General features: G+C 40.5%; 1 protein-coding gene across 2 annotated transcripts in view; it reads left to right on the top strand.

Annotated features, from left to right (window-relative positions):
• The window catches only part of fam184a (family with sequence similarity 184 member A), a 194,164-nt gene that overhangs the window by 116,719 nt on the left and 51,937 nt on the right, over nt 1-25,508 (top strand). For both annotated transcript variants that reach the window (XM_017692517.2, XM_017692518.2), the window contains exons 10-11: nt 6,978-7,128; nt 15,854-16,066. In XM_017692517.2, coding sequence (XP_017548006.1) covers nt 6,978-7,128; nt 15,854-16,066 — 364 coding nt within the window. The remainder of the gene's footprint in view (nt 1-6,977; nt 7,129-15,853; nt 16,067-25,508) is intronic.

The raw sequence follows: 25,508 nt of genomic DNA, 5'->3' as shown, positions 1-25,508 counted from the left end.
GTTGGAGGAGGAGATGCTGATATAAATCCTGTTTTTTAAACAGTTTAACTCTGACTTTCTTCATGATATCTAGTTTTCATTTGCACTACTTGTAATTTTACATGAAATTGTGCTTTAGTTATTTAGATTTTGTAAAAAAAAACAAATGAGGAGACATTTGGCATTATACAGGCAGGTTCTGTTGGTGAAATTTAAAGACTATCTGCTGGGGGTGGAGTACTTGTACTATAATGTTATTAATTTCTTCACATGTTCAGCTCTTATTTTCATCATATCTAGTGATCTTTTCCACTACTCACCCAGCGGTTGGTTGTTGGGAGGGTCTGTCTCGTCTACATGAACCTGCATTTGTTGTTTGATGGCTTCAGCCTCTGTATTTGCAGAGTTCACACTTTAAAGTCACAGTAAAAGAAAATTCCTTAAACATTTGATTCAACTTACAGCTGATTTATTAGTTCTGTAGTCATGAGAGTTAATGGTTTCAAGGTGAAGGTAGGTTTACATCAGGGATCAGCTTTGAGCCCCTTCTTGTTTGCAATGGTGATGGACAGGTTGACAGATGAGGTCAGGCAGGAGGCTCCATGGACCATGATGTTTGCAGATGACATTGTAATCTGTGGTGAGAGTAGAGAGCAGGTGGAAGAGAATCTGGAGAGGTGGAGGTTTGCACTGGAGAGGAGAGGAATGAAGGTCAGTAGAGACGAGACGGAATATACATGTGTGTGAATGAGAGGGAGGCAGGTGGAAAGGTGAAGATGCAAGGAGTAGAGGTCGTAAAGGTGGATGACTTCAAATATCTTGGGTCAACCATCCAGAGCAATGGACAGTGTAGAAAAGAGGTGAAGAAGAGGGTGCAGGCAGGATGGAGTGGGTGGAGACGGGTGTCAGGGCTGATGTGTGACAGAAGGATAGCAGCAAGAGTGAAAGGGAAGGTTTACAAGACAGTAGTGCGTCCTGCTATGATGTATGGTTTGGAGACTGTGGCTCTATCTAAAAGACAGGAGGCTGAGCTGGAGGTGGCGGAGATGAAGAGTGACTTCGTTGGGAGTGACAAGGATGAACAGGATTAGAAATGAGCAGATCAGAGGGACAGTGAAGGTGGAGCAGTTTGGAGATAAAGCCAGAGAGGCCAGGTTGAGATGGTTTGGACATGTGTTGAGGAGGAATAGTGGATATATTGGGCAAAGAATGTTGGAGATGGAGCTGCCGGGTAGAAGGAGAAGAGGTAGACCTCAGAGAAGGTTTATGGATGTAGTTAAGGTGGACATGGAGATGGTTGGTGTGAAAGTAGAGGAGGCAATGGATAGGGCAAGATATCCTAAAGATAAGGGAGCAGCCGAAAGAAGAAGAAGAAGTAGTCATGAGAGTTAATGAAGTGAGTTATGAAGGAGTGAATAAATCTACAGGCTGTGTAGAGAGAACAGGCCTTTCTTTGCTGCTGTGGTTTAAAAGTTACTTTTTATTTATGTTTTTTCCATCAGGCCGAACATGAACAATGAAAGATATCTTGCAGTTTAGCATTCTGAATTAATATTTTTAAAGTTATTTCTCTGTGAATGTGAGCTTGTTATGGTATCCATTTCTCACCCAGATTTTCGGTCTCTGTGTCCTTAAGGTCAGTGTGTGCTAGATCTTTAATGACCTGTGCTTCACCTTCTGTTGATATCCCCTCAAGCAACTTGTCTCCTGCTTTAACATAAATGAAATGTGCACAATTATAGAAATCAACAACCAAGCTTTTCCCCTGTAGTGATTTGTATGTGTCTGATTCTGACTCGCCTAGTGGTTCAGAACTAGTGGTTCTAAAGTTTGAGATTTGTGCTGGACCTTCAGTCAGAGGTTTATTATCCACCGTTCATCAGCCGTTTTTGACATTTTTTACCAGTTTGTTACTTTCTTCATGATATCTAGGGTTCATTTGCACTACTCACCCAGAGGTTGGTCTTTAGGTGTGTCCATTCCATCCAGATGAGTCTGCATGTCAAGTCTAGAGGTTTCAGCCTCAGTATCTGCAGCACTCATCACTTCACATCCTGATTCAAAGAAAGAGGAAAAGAATTTGCTATAAATTCTTGATTAAATTTTACCAAAAGTTAGTATTACTTCTCAATTGTAATGGGTGAGTGAAGGAATCTAACTGATCAGATGCCTTTCTTCAATAGATGTTTCTTGAACTTAGTGTGAACAGTTTTATAAATCGTTTATTATTCAATATAATTTTGTAAATCAAAATTGTTTTTTTTTTTCAATCTTATAAATGTAATTTAATGTATTATTAATTTCTATTTCTTATCCGGCGATTCGGCCTCAATTCTTTCGATGAAAAGGAGCATTAACTGTTTAACAGCTTCAACCACAGCTTCACTGATTGTCACCTCAAACATCTCGTCTCCTGCTTTAACATGAATAAATATCAACAATTACAGAAATTATAGATTGCCTTCCACCTGATGACCGCTGGGATAGGCTCCAGCACCCCCTCGCGACCCTGAGGGAGAAGCGGCTTAGAAAATGTGTGTGTATAGAAATCAACAACCATGTGAACAGCTTTATTTAAGAAAAAGAACAGATATTTTGCAGAATATCATTATGAATGAATATTTTTAAAGTGATTTCTCTGTGATTGTTAGCGTTTTATGGTATTCGTCTCTAACCCAGATTTTCAGTCTCTGACGCCTGAAGGTCAGTGTGCATTAGCTCTTTAATGACCTCTGCTTATTAGTTTTTTATGCAATTGAATTCCTGCTTTTGTATTAATAGAATATCAGTAATTCTTCTGTTGTATTATCAGCATGCCATCAGCACAGTTCCTATACATACCCAGATGTTTCTGCGTGGTGTCCCCAGTCTCATCCAGATTAATGTTCATGAGCTCTTGGATGGCCTCGGCCTCGGCTTCAGCAGCAGTCACCTTCATCTTTTGACTCTCTGCTTTCACAATAGGAACTCAGATTAATTCTTATAGTAGTTTTTTTTTTTAGTAGTGATTTTTTTTCCTGCTTAACCGAAATACTCTGTTTTCATATACCATTTCAATGTTTTTTAAAACTGCAATAATTTTTCTCATCCCTCGTTTCTCCTGTACACTCACATTCATTTTCATCTTCACCTAAGCTCTATTATTTGCTTTACACGTAAGCCTGGCATCTGCATGTATTCCCTCAGGGTGGGTCTGCAAACTCTAATCCATGGCCATACTAATCCAAACTCTCCCCATGTGTGATTTTTCATCCCTCCTTCCTCATAGACTCCCATTCATTTTCCACAACACACTGCTAACATTTGACAACTCCCTACAAACAACTTCATAAACATCCTGTACACCATGACAACTGCCTAGCAACAATTTAGCAAAGGCATGGGATACCATAGCAACTGCCCAGCAACACCTTACCAACTACCTGTGATACCATAGTAACCACCTAGCAACCATCTGGGATACTATTCCAAACACTCAGCAGCACCATAGCAAGCGCCTGGGATACCATATCAACCACCTTGCAACAGCTTAGCACCCACCTGTGATATCATGGAATCTTCCTAGCTGCACCTCAGCATCTATCTAAGATACTATGGCAACCACCTGGGAGACCATACCAAATGCCTTGCAACCCAGAACAACCATATGGGATACCATAGCAATCACCTAGCAACACCTTAGCAGCTACCTATGATACCATAGCAACCATCTAGCTAGTCCCTGTAGCAACACCCTAGCAAACACCTGATTTTACATCTGAGTATCAGCAGTTCTCCAGCTGTGTTATCATCATTCCATCTGTTCAGTTCCTGTAGTTACCCAGATGTTTTTCCACAGTTTCCTTTGTTTCATCCAGGTAGATGCTCATTAGCTCCTGGATGACCTCAGCCTCGACTTCAGCAGCTATTTTATTCAGCTTCTCATTCTCTGTTTAACATCAATAGATACTGTTAGTTCTCCAGCTGTGTCATTTTCATGATATCAGTTATTCATTTTCTTTATTCACCCAGAGCTGCACTGTGTGCAACAACATCCTGCAGCAAAGTTTTCAAGAGTTCTTCAGTGACTTCTGCTGTAGTGCTCATTGTCTGATTTTCCATTTTTTCTGCAATAAGAACAAAGTTTTCAATAACACTTCATTAATATTTTACACTTTCAAGAGCTTTCTGAAATATATTGGTAGGATTTCTTCTGCTATTTCTACATCCTTTTCTTTTCTCTGTTGTCCCTTCATTTTTCTAGTACTCCACTTTTTCTTCCTCTTGTTCTTGCCTCCATCTCTCCTCAGTTGTTCTTTATCTGCCTTATTGTAATGGTGGGAGCGATGAGGCAGACACATGTGCTGAGATAAGTGATTTTATTATGGGTAAATCCAGGGTCATGGTCAAAACGGTCCAGGTTCAAATAGCCAACACGGAGAGAATGGGGGTCAGACACGACAAAAGAACACAGAAATCCAAATACTTCACACCAAACAAACATCAAACATATCAAACACGAACAAACAGTACAACGACCAACGAAAACAAAGGGCAAACACGGGGCTTATAAAACACAGGGATAGTGAGGGACAGGCGGAAAACAGGTGGCGACAATCAGGGGCAGAGTCACAAAACAAGGGGCCGGACTGGGAAACCAAAACAAAGAGCACGTGGACTAGACCCAAACAAATGCACATGGACTGGACTGGGAGGGGCCAATCGTGACACTTATTTTCGGTGTCAGAGTCGGACTGACACCAAAACACGAGGCAGCTCATTCTGCTGCTGGTCTGCTCTGGTTCCTCAACACAGAATGATCTGAAATTGTAATGTGTGAGAAATTTCACTGCATCACAGCCGTTATGACATCACATAGTTTCAATATTGGTTCATGAGATCAGAGTCTCACCTATTATGATGTCACTGAACCATAATGCAACATTGTATACTGTGGTTGCTGCAGTTAAATAGATGTGAATAAATGTAAAAATGCTGTATGTTTGTGTAAAAGAGGTTTTTGTTTAAACTTCTTAACATTCTTATTTCTTGTTTCGTGCTAAAACTTTTTGGAATTTTTTCTTTGGGCCGCTACTTTTAGGACAGTGGTTTTGGAAAATATGTTGTTGGTTATATATTATATATTACCCTTGCTTCAAGTTCTCAAATATCGTTTTTAGGTGCTCAGCATTTTGTTAAAGAAAAAAAAAAGATATGCTGCACCTTATATAGATTCAGGGGATTGAAAGGGGTCCTATAGCCAAAACGTGTTGACAAACTAATTTTAGGACAGAACATCAGCTCTTTTCATTCACTGAGAACTGTTGCACAACCTGTTTGTGATGGGATTGCTGCCTCTTGTCTTCAAGGCCATATTCCACATTGTGAAGGTGAGATTTGGAGCTGTGTTTGACAGGAATTGCTTGAGAAAAAATCTCTCAGTCAAATACGTCTTATTTCCACACTCTTTCATGCACCTACACACCATCCCCACTGTGGTACTTTGAGGAGGCTGGAGAGATGTCCAGTCTTTCATTCAGCCTGTCGTTCTTACTCAAATAGCAGTTAAGAAGGATTTCACACCTCTAAAAGACTGCCACAATACGTCAGGATGTGGGGATTCAACAGCGCCTGGCTTTGAGGCATCTTCAGGATGTCTACCAGGGGGCTGCATTCTCTCTCTGTTTCTTTCTGCTGAAGCTGATAATAGAAAATAACTATAATCCCCATTGTGCATTGAGAATGTCCAGCAATTATGTCACATAATTTGGCAGTTAACCTCCTCAGTCCGTTTACCGCACCTAAGCCAAAGCCCTGTGGGAGCATTGTAGTGAGCCTGGTGAGCTCAGCAGCAGGAGCCATGCAACTGTCAGCCTCCATTACAGGCCTTTAATGATTGGCTGCATTCTCCATGGCACAGGAGTAGTGCGAGTATTTCATCACAGATATGCACTGGCTGAGATATAGTTCACCCCTCATCTTCTTCTTTCTCTTTGCCTTTCATGGCAGAATCTTCATGAAAACTGCATATGAGAGGGAGAGAGAGGGGGACTTCTTGTTGGGGCAGTCATGGGCTGGAGGTTAGGGAACCAGCCTCATGACCTCGATCCCCAGAGCTGACAGCACATGACTGAGGTGTCCTTGAGCAAGACACCTAACCCCCAACTGCTCCCCAGGCACTGCAGATTGTGTGTGTGCTCACTACAGTGTATATGGTGTTTCATTTCACGGATGGGTTAAATGAGGAGGTGAAATTTCCCCATTGTGGGACTAATAAGGGTCACTTAATCTTAATCTTAATGTAGGTTTTAAGAAGAAATTTCTTAAGAACAGTTGGTCAGTGTCTAAAAATTTGCAGTTTAAATTACAGGTAAACTTCTCAGTGGGGTTCTATGTCTATGTCTAACTCCGCTGGTTGTGGCAATAGTATTACATTCGATTACATTATAAAGAAGAATGTATCTACATCAAATTCTAAACCTGTCGTTGCCTGATACAAGTTTTTGTTGTAATGGAACAACTAATCTAACTGTAATTACACAGTTAGTTTAGTTGTTCCATCAACAAACAAGATACGCTGTGAAATAATTTGCAGAATGACTGGAATAAAACAACACTCAGGATAGTCTAGAATGGTTTAAAGGCTAACTGGTATAATGCACATTGGAAATGTTCAGTTTTGTTGGATAAAAGCCATAGAACACTTCAGCTCTTGTTTTATCATGTGTGTCATAACTGCTGGGATGATAACACACTTCCTCCCTTGTGTTCTGCTGTTTCAGTATAAACACCTGGGCCATATTCACAAAGCCTTTCAGAGTAAGAGTGTTGACCTGGAATCTGTTCTTGTCTGTAAAATCAGATTAAATAGGAGAGGAATCTGATAATCAGTGCACCTACTCTCAGAAGCTTCATTAATAAGGATCCTGTAAAGAAAAAAAAAGGTCTGAAGTGAACCTGTTGAAACCTGTACCCGCAGAGTGGTGCACTGACATTTGTATTATTTTGTCTCTCTGCAGGCAAGAGTGTAAGAAGCTGCGTGAGGAACTGCGAGAGGAGCATGAAGAGGACAAGAGGGCAGCGCTCACTCAGCTGGCCCAGAGTAAGGAGCAGGAGCTGGGCACTGCCCGCGAGAGCTGGCAGAGGAAGGTGGAGGACCTGCTGGAGCAGGTGAGGGATGCAAGGGTCACACATTCCCCCCTGGACGAAATTAAATCGAGCAGTGCTGTATGAAACAACATAACACACATTCCTGCACTCCTGCTCTCAGAACGTATTGATTCAAAAAATCATTACATCCAGTTTACATTTGCATTTTGTAGTCTCCAGCTGTTCTGTAGAAAGTTTTAGAAAAGGACTACAGAGTAAGTCAAAAGAGGGCAGTAATTATGTAAGATAACTATTTCTGTTCACTTTTTGACATCACTGCAAGTTCCCACTTATAAACCCTTAATTGGGAAATTTTGTTATTGGAGAGAAGCAATCAAATCTGGGTGAGTAGAAGTACTGAGAGGTTGAGAGGTCTGCACTTAATAACTTAGATTTGTAGTGACATTAATATTCAAACTGTTCTTTGGCATCCACTCAGAAATCATTACAGTATGAAAGAGAGGATGTAACTAACATGAACTGCATGGTCTTATGAAATTGAGATGACAATCAGAATTGATTTCCAGGCTGTTGCTGTATGACTTTAAATATCCAGCTTACAATTGTCAATACTGTATTCTTATGCAATATTGGGATTATGATGCAGAGTTCAGGAGCACCGTACAGCTTAACACCTCCCCCCACTCTGAGACACTTCATTCTACTGAATTAATGAGGTGACATTTCAGTTACGCTTCATTCAGCTGAATTAATGAGGTGTGTTTGGCAGGGGACATTAAAAACACCTTGAATTTACTAAACACTTCAGCAGTATTCCTCTTACTACAACAAATGTAGTCAGTCAAATACATTTAGTGTCTAAAGATTGCTTCCTTAGTTTTGTTGTAACTTTGGGGAGTGATGATGAGGTGGACGCACACGCTGAGATGAGTGAGATTTATTAAGGGCAAATCCATAATCAGGCTCAAAAAAGTCCAGGGTCAGAGAGCCAAAACAGATTGCTTCTGTTTGCAGATTGCAGACATGACGGAAAGGAAAACGGAAAAAAACACAACGGAGGCTGGAATAAACAAACACCAAACAATACAAACACTACCAAACACTCCACTTCAAACAGCACGAGAATACAATACAAAGACCAGCAAACTCACAAGGGACACACAGGGCTTAAATGCAACAGGGATAACAAGGGATAACAAGACACAGGTGGAAAACACAGGTGGTTACAATCAGGGGCAGGGTCTGAAAACAAGGGGGCAGGACTGGGAAGAAACAAAACAAAAGCACATGGACAGGACTGGGAGGTAAACACAAGCACATGGACAAGACTGGGAGGGGCCAATCGTGATATTTGTACTTGGGCCACTTTTACAAGTGTTGTACAATTTCTGTCCATTTGAACAAGGTAGGTAATCCTGTAAACAGTCCATTAAATAGAAGAGTAATAGTCATGTAAGCACTTGTATCTGATTACGGACAAAGTTTATGCTTTGAACTTTAAAAGACGGCAGTGGGACTGATGTCCAGCTTATGTGTCTCAGAACATGACATCTTCCTCTCACCTTTTCTTTAATGTGTACATTTTCCTGAGTCTGCCATAAAATGTAGTAAAAAACACAAGCGTGCCAGCTAAAAAATTAAACGAACACACTGCTACTCATCTCACGCTGACTGGACTCACATGATGCTTGTTGTCAAGGTAATGTCTACACTAAGAGGTACTCTACGCATGTCTGTAATTTGGGATCGGATTACTTTTAGTCTTAATCTGTAATCGGAATTTGTTCAAACGGATTGGCAAAAATCTTTGCATGTAAACACAGCCAATCACATAGACACCCTAGTAAATGAAAATGATAGGTTAATGCACAACAGACACTAAATTACACCCTGTTTTCTCTTGGAAAAGTCAAAGAAAGTTTACATTTTGATAGGGCCATACTCTAATGGATCCATGCCTCAGAGATGGTGTGAAGCAGGGTTTAGTTAATCATAATGATATAAAATTGATGGCTTGTTAACTGCTGTACAGTCTAGAGATCTAAAGAGACAGTAGGACAAAGACTGGGGTGCTTAAAACTTTTTTTCTTCACTTTATTAAAATGAACAGCTGCCACCCGCTGTTTATGGCTATGTTTACATGTAAGGATTTACAAATCTATAAAATACATTCCGATTATAAATTAAGACAGGTGTTTATATGCACACTCTGCTCAACAATCTGATGGAAAATTTCTATTTATATAGACACTACAAGTAACCCAATCCCTCTTTTTTATACTCCGATTGAGCTATTAGTCGGACTATTAACTAATTCAGACGTGTTTGAGTAGCAAAAGAGCCAAAAACTGTAGGAATCCTGTCATAAGAGGAGGGAAATCACACTAGCACACAGACCAGAAAACAACACTTCAGCTGTAGCTTTCCTCAAAAGGTCTGTGCTCTTAAAATATACTGTTATGCCTCCAAATATCAGCTCTGACCTTTTCTGAAATCATTTGTCATCACTCATTTTGATGGTTGGATTACTTGAAGTTGCAGAAAGTTTCTTTTTTTTCAATTTGTCATGAAGTGCCTCCTCTCTTTTTGCTGCAATTTCTTGTTCCCCTGACAGCAGCTGGCTCTTCAGGAAGCATTACATAAGTCAATCAGTAATGTAAGTCATGTCCACAGGAGCACTAGCTTTGTCTTCCTTTTCCCTTCTCTGCTGTCAGTAGATGTAGGCACTTGTGCAGTGCTGGAGTATTGTAGTTGTGCACATTGCATGCTGGCTGTTCAAGAGTGGAATTTTGGCTTAGTTTCAATACACTTGCCCTCTTTTCTTCTGATTCTCTGTGTTTGGTTATTCTGAGGACTTCGTAAACCAAAGATCTTGTTCTTTTGTGTGGAAAGCAGTCATATCAGTATCATTTGTTAGCCCCCTTGTTGCTGAGTTGTGACAGCCATTTCGGAGCCTTTTCTTGGTTTTGCATGTCTTGGCATGGTGGTGGTGGGTATGATGCTGGCCATTTTGATTACACTCACACTTCGCAGTTTCCTCGCACCCTCCAGCAGTGAACTAGTGTTCTAATGAGGCTAGCAGGCTGGTCAGTGAACCGCAGTAATCACAGATCCACCGCCTTCTGCCCAGATTCCCCAGAGACGGCAATATCGACTGGTGTAAAGTGAGAATCTGCTGTCAATTCCTCAAACTCACCCCATTTCTGAAGCCTAACTGGAGGCACTACATTAGTTTATACACAAACAACATGGTGAGGAGTAGCATGTACAAGCCTTGAGTACCTATTTATGGCTGATTTTGCTATTCTAATCTTCTTGTTATTAGAAATGGCCCAAATAGTTTGAATACAGGGTGACTTGAAAAGATTCATAAGATTTAAATTTGATTTATTTCACTTGTCAATCATTACTGAACAGTGCAGTAAATTGTAAATGGTTTAAATGAGCATAGAGTTTATTATGTAATTTTTTTTTCTCAATATGACCTCCTCCAGCTGTAACGGACATCAACGCGATCAACATCAATGTGATCAAGCAGTCAAATTCATCCCATACTCGATTGAGCATTTTGGGTGTCACTACACTCACTGCTCTGTCAATGGAATTTTGGAGATCATCCAGCATTGTGGAACCAACAACGAATGCTCTGAGCTGTTGGAGGTTCACTACCAATGAAAATCACATTGCACAGTTATGATGGATTCTGCTCAGGGCTTGCCATGTCCTTGCAGAAAGATGGGAGCTATCTTCCAGAGACAGTCAGAAACTTTATGACCCCCTCTTTCAGTTGGTATGTGATTGGTTCCGAGGCGCCTCACAGTTGTAAAAATGCGGCACTTTAAACTGGATGAATTTTTTTTTAAATCATCCTGTACTTGGGAAACAGTATAAGCAGTATTAGAGGTATTTAAAATTCAGAGGATCTTTTTAAGCAACAAAAATTGTAGCATAATCTAAAATACATTTAATCTGCAAAGGCCTTTAAATTCAGTTAAATGCAAAAGTTTGGGAACCCCTTGTCAAATGACATTTCGTTGGTTTTCTAGATGAATATAGTGAGCATTTCCTTTACGGAGACCCCACTTCTGCGTTATTATTATGCGTAAATGTTAATGCAGAAATTTGCAGATTGTGTTTGAAAAAATAAACCTTAAATTGTGATGTGGTGATGTGCAAAAGTTCATTTAATGTTATGTTTTATTTTTTACAACTCATTAAATTCAGCATATGATAGGTAATTGCGCACTAAAATGTGCAGGAAATGCCACATCCTGTAGAGGATGTGTTAATTTGGTTTCACGCATCACACGCGCACACACACACACACACACTTTCTAAGCCATTTCTCCCTCAGGGTCGCTGGGCGTGCTGAAGCCAATCCTATCGGTCACATAGAAAATCAACAAAATACAATTTTACCAGGGGCACCCAAACCTTTGCATACAACTGTATAATAATTATTGTTATAGTATGGAAACTGTGGAAAATTAATAAATTATAGCTGGTTTAAATTCATGCCAGAGACCACCTCAGCTTAGAGCACAACACACTGCACTGGTTTCCTCTAGGTCAGATTGAGCTATGAGAGTAGAGATGACTGAGAAATCGCATGTGGAAGCAGTTCAGATTAGAAAAACGCTTAGTGTCAAATTTTTAGTAAGATGCAGTTGCACAACAAGTCAGAGGCACAACAACTAGTTGGTGAATTGGTGAATTCTCTGATATATATTAGTAGGCCTGTAGTTCTCCTAATGCAAATATAGCTTGGTACTAGCTTTACCCTGAATTCAAACAAATGTGACACATCCGCGTCAATCAGGAATATGCAGGCAGGAATATCAACTCTTTTTTCATTTCCTTTTCAAAGAACGTGTAAAACTTTCTCTGCTTATCATACTCATACTTTGCCTTTGATGGTCCAAAAAGTTCTAGTATCAGGCATCCTTTCCTGCCATTTACACAGACAGATCTCTGATCTCTCTAACACAGATCAAATCAAATGCCTTTAGAATGAAACTCAGCTAGACGTTTTAACATGCGGTCAGCAGTACCAACCAGGCACGGAACAATGGAGCTCAAAACAAGACTTTCCAGTCCAAGACCCTAACGACCCTAGTTGGACATATGTAGTTGTCACACAGGCACAGAAGTACACCTCTGTATGTAGAGTATAACAGTTTCTCTGTGTTTACTATAGTTAATCTGCTAGACGTACTTAACTAGTTATCTAGCTAACAAACTAGTCTAGAGAGAGGGATAGAAACAGCTTGTGGTGGACAATAAGCTAACAGTATCTTTCATTATCAGAGATAGTCTGTTTAGTTTACCTCACTTTTAAACATCCTTGACAGTCTTTAACTTTTGTTTAAGCCAGAGTTATTTAAAAACATATGTTATTTAAAAATATATTTCTGGTCAAATTTCATGATCAAAAGCAATTACAACACACTGTTAAAAGGTGAAATGCAGGTTTGTGAAGCAGATTAGTGCACATTTTCGAGTAAGCAGTGAATTGTGTACGTTAACCAAAGTACTGCTTCAGAAATTGTGAAGAAACTAAAAGAAAGACTGGCAGATCGCCAACATAGACAGGTAGCTCAGTGTTTGCTGCTTATATGAATCTGGTGGTCCTTAAACTGCAGCTAGATAGCTTAAGATAGCTTAAACAAAGTCTTTAAAATAGACCTTAAATATAAAACACAGAAATTGCTGGCAAGCTGTAATTGTGTCACAGAGACTGCTGCTCCATGTTAGCCAGCTGGTCCCACCTAGTTTGGGAATATAACTACTGTTAACAATGGCTTCTAGTTAGCATAGCTAGCTACATATAAATGTCTATTAAACTACAGATTAAACTACAAAATTAAACTACAGAGACTAGCCCTGCATTCTTTTTAAGACATAAATGTTACAGAAATCACTTGCATGTTGTACAGAGACACAGAGACTGCTTGACCTGAGCAGTTATAGCAGTAATAAACAGGACTACACTACACAGCATGACTTTAGCTCTGTTTAAAGGTAAATCAGTGCTTTCATTCATTTCTTATTCGCACTATTTGCCGTGACAGTGAACAACACTAAAATACAGCTGTTGTAGCTCAGTGCTCATGTGCTATGGTTCACTACAATATGTTATGTCTCCTAGGGGTAAGACGCACAAAAAAAGAAACAAGACTGTCCACCCAGACGCCAGACCAAAACAAAAAACTAAATAAGAAACATTAAGAACACATCAGATACGGGTTTGACAGTTTATTTGATGCTTTGCACTTTCCTTCTGTCATCGAACTTATTCACAACAAACCACTGAAACAAAAAACAGAAAAGGAAACATAACTGCAGGGAGACCCAAGGCCCAAACCAACAAACAAAGAACCTAATAACAGTAAAAGAAATATGACTAACTTACCTAACAAAAGAAAAGAGAAAGAAGCCACAAAAACACTACCCTCACTACACTACCGATGAACAAAGTCCAGCAAGTCAAACAAAAAGGGCAGGTCACCCCGACGTTTCCTTTCTAAAAAAAGAATAAACAACTACCATAATATTTTTACTGGCCCATAGAAACCTGTAGGACAGTAAATGAACAAAAAACCAGTCTGTCAACTGGCGGGCAGCCAGGGGAGCGGAACCGTGCGAGGCCGACCAAAAAAACCACTCCATTTTGCTCCGACATCAAAGGCCTTTTAGGAACAGCCAATCACACGCCAGGAAAACCGAGACGTCAGTCATGCGGCAACAAGGTCCACCTAAGAACACTTGGAGGGAAAGGGAGAGAAAAGGGAGCATCCAAACACAGGACATGACAAATAAAATTTTGATATTGTCTCTGTAGTAGTTACTGTATATTGCACTAGTATATGCTAAATACATGCTGATCTCCATCAGTAGTGTACTAAACTGTTCCTAGTGTATGACACAAGCCATGTGTCATACTACAGGGAAGGGGTGTGACTAGACTGCTAACATCCCAGATAGCAAGCATGTATCAGTCCGCTGGCTTGATAAGGTTGGCACACTGTTGACTGTTTGCCACTGCTGGTCCCACCTTGGATCACCCAGATCATTGACCTGCATAGAGCTAAAGGAAGGAAAAATAAGTAATTTGGACTGTAAGTTGAAACTGAGTGATGATAAGTGGAATTTGGTAGCCTGCTATCCTCTTGCTATCAGGGATTAGGCTCTGAGTCAGACTGATCAGACTGATCTCAAGATCTCTAGCCATCCCGTGTTTAGTAACTGTTGCTAGCCACGTTTTTGGCATGGTGTCACGCATCCAGAGAACTCCCATCCAGACTCCAATTCCCAGGATTCTGTGCACAATCATGTGACTTCAGACTCTGACTCACAGACCTATCAGCATTCACGGTCCCCGGAATTCTAATATGATTCACCTGTGTTGGTCAGGTGAATAGGGTTAGGTCTAGTATTTAAGCCATGGCTTAACAGAGGAATAGTGTGAAGTATTGCGTCTATGAGAGCATACTGAGCGATATTCTGGACTGCCTTGTTTCCCTGTTTGACCCCTGCTTGGATTAACCGTTTGTTCGTTTCTTTGTCTTTGCCCCTTGTGACTGTCGCCGGTGTTATTGAATCTGTGTATCGACTCTTGGACTCCTTTTTCGACCACGCGTTTGCCTGTGCCCTATCTATAGCATAAAATCTACTGTTTAGGATCTGCATGCGTCTGTGTCCTGCTGCCACGTCACACATGGTTGTGCTTATGTGACTTTTAAAACACACCCCATACAATGGCAGAGAGCAGGAATCTGTTACCCATGTAACTGTCGTTTCCAAACACACTTATTTTCCTCCATTTTTTGAGTTATTTGATTTCCTATACATCTGCAGTAATTTGAACCATTCTGAGTGATTAAAACACAGTGTGACTCAACATACAAGCCCGAAAAGCTGATGTTGAGGTGACTGTTCGTCTGAGACCAACTTTATTATTAAATTATGTTTTAGCCATGTTATCTATTAAGTTGACTTAACTAAATAGGCTAAAATAAGCAAACCCACTTCAAGACCATTGACAGGTTGAATCCAGGGCTATAAAAATGTCCAGGCAGTGGTATGTCCTGCTTAAATGAGCATATTGCATTTTCGGATATAGGATGTGACGGAGACACCTCTGCCTGCATATTGGATCATTTTGCTGAAGCAGTATGTCATCCATGTACCTTTGGCACACTGGGGGAAATTTGTGTTAATCACATACTGTGTATTACGCACTACTTTGGGGACAATACGTGAGCAGTATGTAGTAGTCTAGCCTATTTCAAACTATTTTAAATGAAAAGGGTCCATACATCTTCTCCCAAACATTAAAGAGGGTATACGCCCCTCTCCCCACCCGAATGTTTGGAGAAAATGATTGCAAAACAGAAGGAACAAGCCAAGTCTTCAAACAGCCAAAAGAGATTGTGCTTATGATTCTGCCTAAAATGACAAATAAGTAAGATAATAAGTTCAGTATCACTGATTATCTCTGGGGTGAGAGAACAGATGATCCAGAGGAAAGAAAAGAAAAAGGAACCTGCATCTCTGCAGGCTTTAATTGTTATGTGTATTTCCACAGCTAATGGACTGCAGGCCTCTGCGATGATGATGACATGTTGTACCACTGATAATGACAACAACATCCCCCCCCCCCCCCCCCCCCCCCCCTCTCTCTCTCTCTCTCTCTCTCTCTCTCTCTCTCTCTCTCTCTCTCTCTCTCTGTCTCTCTCTCTCTCTCTCTCTCTCTCTCTCTGTCTTTCTGTCTGTCTGTGTACAGATCTCATTGTTGAAGCAGAGTCTGGAGATGCAGCTGTCTCAGTCTCAGCACTCTCTGCAGCAGCTGCAGGCTCAGTTCAGTCAAGAGCGGGAGCACCTGGGCCAGCAGCTGCAGGAACTGGAACTGGAGCACCATCGCAGAGAGGAGCGTCTTCGGGAGGCCCACCGCTGCACCATCCAGGACATGCAGGAGGCCCGCCAGCATGACCTCAAGGTCCGTCTACCATGCTCACACACACCTATCACCACCTCCTCTACTGCCTCAGCTTTAACCTGCTCTCTCACACTCTGTCTCACACATCTGTACTCACATTCCTCTACTTTCGCAGCTGTTTCTCTGTGCTGTGATTTCTACAGTTTCCTTGAATCACATTTTTCCTTTAATTAAATAATTAATTGAATTACTGTTTTATTAAGCATGACAACAATATCAAAAAACAATAACAGCAGCCGTAACAATAACATCTCCTGTGGTAAGGTAGTAACAAACAGACAAGACATCACAACAGTGATGTGTGACAAATGGAGCAACCAGATGGAATGTCAAGTGTATGTGCATGAGTTTCCACTAAGGGTACACTCTTCCGCTTTTGGCTCCCTAAAAAAACACATGGGTGAACGTTTAGAGTAAGTGTGAAAAACTTTTTAAGGTTTGAAGAACCGAAGAACGCAAAGGTTCCCTTTCTCGGCCTAAAGCGTAAAAGTAAAAAATGTTTACATTATGTGAAAGTTTTTTCACATTTTTGTCTTTAAACACTATAAACCACAAATCTCATCTTCGAACAACTTTTGTTAACGTTTATCAGTGAACCCTTTGTGCACGTTTTCTCTTAGAAACAGTGCATCTGTGTGTGTTTGTGTATGTGTCAGTGTATGCAGAGTGTGAGTTTTCAGATCAAAAGTGACCTTAATTTGAAAAAATCTAGTGCGTATGTGCATAGCAGTTCATTCACATGCAAAGGTTTGAGTATCCCTGGTCAAATGACATGGTTTGTTTATTTTCTAAGAAAATAGTTAACACATTCCATACATACTTATTACTGCTCTCAGAACAAAAATCTCATATCTCCAAAATGATAACTATACAGGATAGTGTGTGTGTGTGTGTGTGTGTGTGTGTGTGTGTGTGTGTGTGTGCGTGCGTGTGCGTGTGTTTATTTATGTATTTATATATTCAGCAATTAAACAGTAATTATATACTAAAATGTGCTGTAGTTTGTTTTTAGTAGATGATCTCTTAACTTGTTTTTACTTAGAAAACAAATGAACACATAGAAATAAACAAAACATATAATTTCCCCACGGCTTCCCAAACTTTTCTATGATAAATACTATGACAACACCAATCAGTTAAAAAAGCATTTATTGATTTATTTCTTGCAAATCCATGGCAATTCCCCAAACGTGAACAAAGTTGGACTGTTAAACATATTGAGTGATGTGATGCATTAATCAGGCTAAATGCCCACAGACACAACAGCCTTGGATAAATTAAAGTTGTTGCCAAATTAAATATGATTACAAGTAGACTTTTACTGAACTGCACTCTAATTATGTTATTTATCAAAGATTAAGCTTCAGCTTAACACAGAATGTGTGTCACTGCCTGTTCTTCAAATCATCCACACCTATGCCCGGCCGTAGTGTCCCATTCTCCTCCAGCAGTGGATCAATACGGAGGGCAGATCTGCTGCAAATCTGGCCTGGTCCTCTACTGCTACAGCTCAGTGAGCTCCTCTCTCTCAGTGGCCTGGAATAACACATCTCCTCACACCTCTCCTTTCCTGCCTGTGGCTTAGCGATGGCTGAGTGCTTACTGTCGTTGGCCGTGAAGCACACTTTACACGTTACCTGCTCTCTGATGTCTCTGGCCGAGAAGAGCTCTCACTCAGACAGGAAATGTTTAGCCAGAGCTGGGCAGCCATCGCTCCTCTCCGCAGGCCAGTGGGTAAGAGCTATAAGGAGGGACAGTGTAAGGGTACACTGCTAAAATAGCTAGTGACAGACAGACATGCACTTGGTGAATGTAGAGTCAGACAGGAGTAAAGGAATGTCCGTGGGTACCATGAAAGCACTGTTGCTGATTTGAGTTGCTCTGGCATCCCAGTTCACATCCTTCGATATCAGTTTTAGTGAAGGCAGTGCACTTTGTGTTTGTGTCATTGACCTGTATGACCAATGACCTCTACAAAAGTGTTGCAGTAAGCTGCCTAGAAGCTGTTGAAACTGTTGCTCTGAGAAACAGACGAGTAACATGAAATGAGACCAGCTCTTTGTTTCAATAGGATTTTTAACACGTCGTCACCGACTCCCCTTAGCCACACAGAAGTGTGTTGCACCAGCATTACACAAGGTTTTAGGATAAGGGGAAATGGGGACATGGTGACTAGATTGGAGGAAACCTGCCTTCAGCTAGGAAAACTAGTAAAGAAACATTAAGTACGTTAAGTATGCCGATCAGGCATAATGTTATGACCATCTCCTTGTTTCTGCACTCATTGTCCATTTTTTCAGCTCTGCTTTCTATATACTTGCACTTTGTAGTTCTACAACTACAGACTGTAGTCCATCTGTTTCTCTGCATACTTTGTTACCCCCTTTTACCCTGTTCTTCAGTCGTCAGGGCCCCCATGGGCCCTCACAGAGCAGGTACTATTTGGGTGATCATTCTTAGCACTACAGTAACACTGACGTGATGGTGGTGTGTTAGAGTGTGTTGTGCTGGTACGAGTGGATCAGACAGTTTTTAAACACTGTGTCCACTCACTGTCCACTCTATTAGACACCCCTACCTTGTCAGTCCACCTTGTAGATGTAAAGTCAGAAACGATAGCTCATGTGCTGCTCCACAGTTTGTCACAGGACGCTGTTGCCTGGATATTTTTGGGTGGCGGACTGTTCTCAGTTCAGCAGTGACACTGAGGTGTTTGAAAACTCCAGCAGCATTGATGTGTCTGATCCACTCGTACAGGCACAACACACACTAACACACCACCACCACCACGTCAGTGTTACTGCAGTGGTGAGAATGATCCACCACCCAAATAGTACCTGTCTGTGAGGGTCCATGGGGGTTATGACCACTGAAGAACAGGGTAAAAGGGGGTAACAAAGTATCAGAGAAACAGATGGACTAACTGTAGAACTACAAAGTGCACCTATAGAGTTAGTGGAGCTGATAAAATGGACCATGAGCTTTAAAGATGGTCATAATATCAAAGAATTTCACATCAAACCACACAGAATGACTTTGTTTACAAAGTCTCAAACTGAATTATGCATAAATAAGAAGTAGTGAAATTTCTGTTGAAGGTGGTGTTGAGGATTTCCTCAAGGGGAAGCAGAAAGGGCAAGTCACAGAGGCCATGATAAAAACAGTAGTGAAATGGAGGATAGGACATCGAGATGCCAGAGACTCAGTTCAGTGGCTCTGTGGTTTTTCGTAAGCTCCGTGCATTTGATTTTACAGCCTATCTGAAGGTCTGGACACTTTATAAGACCCAGCACACAGTGACCTTAGTTTTTTTATAAGCCACATACACAGGTTGAACATCTGTTTATTATCCATCCAGCAGCCTAAACTCAGCCTATTAAGATTTAATAACCCTGTAAGTGGAAAAGCACAGGGGCTGGTTTCACTCGATATTGGATCAGATCACCACAGTCTGGTTATGGATGTGTACGAGCATTGATTGTAGAAATCCGCATTGTTTCAGTTCACAGAGTTCTCCACTATTACAAATGGACGGAACTGACCCCAATGCGGAATCTCGAGATACACTCTGCTTATTTATAGTGCTGTTAAAGTAATGTTTCTTCTCTAGCTGCTGCTTCATTATTCAGCATCAGTATTACTCTTTGTATTGAATAGAAATCCATCAGCAAGGCTCATAAAGGGCTTCTTTTAACAGCTTTATGCTCCAAAAGCCCCTCACCAGCACAGGAAAAGGGGCAACCTTGTTACAGAAGACGAGACGCTGTTGATTTATTCACTGTTGTTTAATAAGTAAGAGGGGCTTTAGTGTAGCAGAAAAGCTACAGCAGTGGGTGCTTGTCTCTCTCTCGATCTGTGGCAGTGGTAGAGTAACTGAAAAGCAGTGCTTGCTATTTTCTCCCTAGTGATGCCAAGATGGCTGCTGTCTTTGCCAATCCCACTACCCTGTCAACAGCTCGACATGTGGCATGCACTTTGAGGCCAGTGCTGAGGAGCACTTCAGCTGCTGCTAATGGGTTTTGTGGTGAAAGAAAACACCCGTACCGCTCCACAACCTGGCCTTACAAATGATTCGATTTGATTAGAATTACAATTCTTTAGGAGATAATTCCACTGTTGGATTCAGTGATAGGCCATATTACAATGTTTGTAAACACTGGTTTGGCCAAGCATTGGCATTCGGTCAGCATGGAAGCAGCTCAGTTTTGGTACAATATACAATAAATACAAATGTAGACAAATCATAGGCAACGATAAATGCTCGTTTTATTTGAGGCAGTAATGGCAAATGTACCCAGGTATGTGAAGTTTTGCCCAGTTTTGTTCAGTTTTCAGAGCTGTGTTAAGTAGTGATAATCCTATTAAGGGATCCTCTGTCTGATCCTCTGGTAAGAGTTTGAGCTAAAGCCAACAACAATTTAGCAAATCATTTTTTCTTCTAGATGATGAAGCACTATCACATGAGCAATAAGTGCACCGGAATGTGAATGAGAATAGTATGTTGTTAAACTCTTCTATGAAATGTGTAGCAGGTGCCTTTTTATGATTATATGTCAGAAATTTACCACAGAAGTTGTGAAGTTGTCAAACTTATAGATCCATCCATCCATCCATCCATCCATCCATTTTCTAAGCCGCTTCTCCGTCAATTTTAAAAAAATCCTTCTCTTTTTCCAAAAATAAATAACTCTCCGGTTTATCAAATACTGTTGTGCCACTGAGGTGCTACCTGCATATCCACCCAGAAGTATGATCGTTGCTGTTGTGATGTAGCACTGATTTGTCTTTTGATATTTCAGTATATCGCTGTCGTATCACTATTATATCACAAAACCTCATATCTCCATATTTGTTGGTTTTCATGCCTGTTCCTCTTTACACTGTTTGTAAATTTCATGATGAATGGACTAAAAGAAATGGTCCAAAATTACTTGGAAAAAAGTCTGGCTCCATTGACTTACATTAAAAGATTCATTTCTTTCTCCTGTAAAGTTACTGTTTTGGAGATACAAGGTTTTGTTAATTTACCATTAAATGAACAGATATTGGTGAACGACAGGGAAGCAACTAAATTTTTGCTAAAATTAATATTTGGCTGTAGGCTTCGTTTTAGGTGACAGCACTGGTGTTGCATGTAGCAGCATACTGAGGAATACATAATGTGTTATTATTCAACAATATCCATGGGAAATCAGTGGGTTTTTGTATCAGTTGAGTAACTCCACTGCCTCTTTAAATGAGCTAATAAGCCAACAGAGCTCAGAGCAGTGTAACATTGGATGCTGATGGAGAACCATGTTAGTTTGTCAGAAACATATATTTTCACTGTTTCCAGATCTGGCTGACGGCAGCTAGCCTAGTTACAGCCTTGCTACATCTGACCTCTCAATTATTTCATTTCTGAAAATTGATAATAGGTAGCTTAGAGCAAAGTATTAGCTAGTTACCAACTGTGTTCAAACTCACTTAAGTACTTTTTCTGTAATTAGGTTGTTTTATGCTCTTTATTTCTTTATCTTATTCATTAGTATCAGTGATATAATCAAGTGATGTAATGAAAACTGGAGAACAACATAATCAAGACAGTTAATATGCTATAAACTGAAGGAGCTAATCAAGGTCCTGGCACTGTTTCTCGCTGCCCTCTTGCTGAAATATATACAATATTTTATATTTCACTACAATTACACTTTTTAAGTTGCATACAATTTTGAAGCATTTTAAGTTATTTTAATTTTCAATATTAGTTTTTAATTATTTATTTATTTTGCCACAAATGGCTACAGCACTCTGTGGTGCAGAAATCATGCACTCTGTAGAACCTGTTGTGCCTGTTATGTCATCCAGAATCAGATTAATTCCACCAGAAATTTCATAGCCTAGTCTCTACCTGCTCTAGACTCATTAGCTAACAAATTACAGTTGCCAACAACCAGGGCTATACCATTTTAATGGAGAGGGTGTTGCTGTATGAGCTTGGCTGTGGTTCTTACAGTTTTGTGTTTTTATATATATATATATATATATATATATATATATATATATATATATATATACAATATTCTCAAAGTGAAAATATGTCTTAAATGTGCACATATTATAGCGCAATTACTTTGTATTTGCTGAATTTCACATATTGATGGGGGGAAATAAAACATAAAATGTGCCCTGTGCAAAATGGTACATTTTATGCGTTATTTTATAATTTTATATGTTAAAATTTAAAAACTTGCAGCAAAATGTCATTTGTAAGTTTGACACCTGTACAGGATGTGTTTAATTATTTTCACTTAAATCCACAAAACATGTAATTTGACCAGACTATTTTGTAAAAATGAAAAATGTTGCCGGCTCACTTGAAATTTTCCAGCCCTCATGATAAGCCCCTCTAGCTTCTGTCGTGAGGAATTATTTACAGAGTAGTGTAATATAGACAATGCAAGCAATGCAATCTTTTTTGAAAGACTATCACATTTCTTAAACCAGGACTTCTGTTTTGCCCCAAAAAAAATGGGTCCATGTTTGCATATGATTAAAAACAAATATATTTGATTCTGTCATCCTGAAGTCTGCAGTTGAATCACCGCCTTCAGATCAGTGCATCATGTTGCATCATTGCGTTTCTACACCCCTGCTGCTCCACCTGCCTTAGCAAACCAAATGCATCCGTTTCCTTACTGCAGATTTTTCTCCCCAACAGCTGAACGAGAGAGAAAATACTCACTTACTGAACCCCTTGTGGCTTTTTTTTTTGCTGACATTTGAAAACAACTTTCAGCTTTGATTTATCCGGAAAGGCCGCGTGGGCCTCCCACTGGCTGCCACCTTGCACTCGCTTATTTTCTCTGCCCACCTTGGCCAAATAGCCAGCTGAAAGCATATGGCCCCAGTGGGTCTGCCCATGCGGAAAAGAGAAGGATAAGTGAGAGAGTTTCTGGCAGGATATGGACCCAAACAGAAGCCTTCCTGTCCTCCCAGTGTCTCTCATTTGGTCCTTGCCTTCTGGACACTGTTTGCTGTGGTAGAGTGGCTTAGAATGGTCATAAAAAATGCATCAAGGTTTTCTACGTGTGAGGAAGAAAGCAAATTCTGCACCTTTTTTATGAGCGAACAAGCTACATGAAGTGTGCCCCTGAGCATACCAAATCTAGCTTTATGACACCCAAGGGACCGATCTAGAACGTGTCTCTACTTGCCAGGAGTGAATCCGGTGAGATTTGATAGTGCTCAGTTTGCAGTATGCGCTGGAGCAGTACTTTGTCTCCAGTGTCGTTTACAGTCCTTTTATAGTCAGCAATCAATGCTGTTTTTGGGATTCTTGCATATTGACTTTCCTTTCATCCTGTCGTGCATCCAAAACAAATCTCACAAAGCATCATGTTAGCAGTATTCATGAGTTAGCGCACAAGAGCTCATATTGATTTGTCTGTCGTTGCGCTTGCTGCATGAGTGTGAGCTGACTGCAGTTCGGCTCAGCGCTGGAATGCACTCCACTCAAGAGCTTTAATCAGGCTTAAAATTTTAAACCATAATGACAATGCCTCTTATTCCGCAGGGTATATTTTGTTTTTTTTCCATCTGAATTTACATGACCAAATCATAAGGGAAATTACTCAGTAACTGCATGAAATAAATTAAAAACATTTTTTTTTTTTTTGTAAAAGCTCCCCTCAATTTAACAGAAAATGTGTTTCATGATCATACACATATTGCTATATGCTTACAGTTTACTGCTGAAAGCCAAAAATCTTAGGTGCTCTTTGTATTATTTTATAAAAATATTTTTTACAGAGATCACTGAAGAGACGCCATCAAGGTTTATAGCCCAGATTTGTGGAAATATGGCTCGATGTTCAGTAGACAAAAAACTTCAGTTCAGCTTCTTTTTATTATAAGGGTTTAAAATGACATCACCCATCTTTTTGACTGGAAAGAACACAGTTACAGCTCTCATATGACCAAACCAATTAAATGTCCTTTGGCTGCAGTTAACTGTACTTCCCTAAAACGATTCACGCGCATGAATTTCCTAGCTTGAGCCTTGTGGAGCTCACCAGTGACTCTTGTGCATCAGATTAAAAACTGTTTGAATGAAATGAAAAGGGAGAAAAGGCGTGGGAGAATAACTAAAACAAGGGAAAAATCAGGGTAAAATCTAAACTCTAAAGCTGAAGTGTGGAGGCGGCATTATGTCCAAATCTGACGTAAGCAGTTGTGTCTCATTGGGCTCGGACAGATATATCAAGCTCTGCTCCACACTAATGAGGATTGCATGTAACAGCTCTAGAGCAGGGGTGGCCGGACCACAGGGACTGGAAATGTTCTCTGTTCTCCTCATGTTCTCACAGCCTTGTAGAGATGTGCTAACACTGTAGTAGCACTTACAGAGGTGTAAATGGCATTGTGTCTTATGGGAAGGCAGCTCCTACGTTTTCACTGAATGTGCTGAGAAACTGAGGGTGTTTTGGATGTAAGAGTGCATGTGTGCGAGAGAGGTGCTTCAGGGACCATGTCAGTCAGGCTAAAAGCAACCCTCATGGGTGTTTTCCTTATACTGGGCCAAAGCTACTGTTTTGTTTGTGTGTGTGCATCAGAGAGAGAGAGAGAGAGAGAGGGAGGATATGTGGATTTGTGGATATGTGTCCGTGCCCATTAAAAAGGCAAGCCTGTCTCCTGATAGTTGCACGAAGACTGACATGGTCTGACCTTTTTAGTTCTACATGTGTTTCTCCAGAGCAGAGGGCATTCTTATCCCCTGCAGCATCCTTTAATGAACACATGCACCAGCCCAAACGCATACACAGCTGTTACCAACTCAGTGGTCAGGAAGGCTAAAATAAGAGATGGCAAAAGTAAGGATCAGGAGATTTTTCTGAGGAGATTTAATGTAATTCAGTTGTACAAGGCATGAAGAAAGGCGATGGAAAATAATTGGAAAAAACAAAGATTAAAAGCTACAGAGAAAATGAGACTCCTAACAACTGTGTAAGACCTGGTTAGCACTAAAACTTTTCCCATCAGAGAAACAGTTCTTTTTTGAGAGCGAAAAAAAATCAAGCTCCACTTTTGCTTCAGATCTGAAAGAATCCGCAGGTGTTTCTTTCCATTTTTCCACTCTGAGAAGACAACATCAGCATTTTGAGTCTGAAGGATGTGTAGGATGTGTGAAGAAGCCCTCACTGAGAAAAGGAAATTGTCATGCCTTCGGTCTCGGGGAAAAGACGGAACTCAATCTCCCAGAATGCCATGGGAGATCACATGTCTGAGTCAGGAGTTTCTGACGCTGGCTCAGCAGACTCCAACCCCCAGAATCCTGCACCGGATCACATGACGCCACCACGGTCCTATCAGAGATCGTGATCCCCCGACTATTGAGAATTCACACCTGTACCTACTTTCTGTGATTAGGATGTAGGATATATAAACTCAGTTTGAGCTCTCC

This window comes from Pygocentrus nattereri, chromosome 4 (assembly GCF_015220715.1).
Source record: "Pygocentrus nattereri isolate fPygNat1 chromosome 4, fPygNat1.pri, whole genome shotgun sequence".
NCBI lineage: Eukaryota > Metazoa > Chordata > Actinopteri > Characiformes > Serrasalmidae > Pygocentrus > Pygocentrus nattereri.
This window is presented reverse-complemented; position numbering and strand designations above follow the sequence as displayed.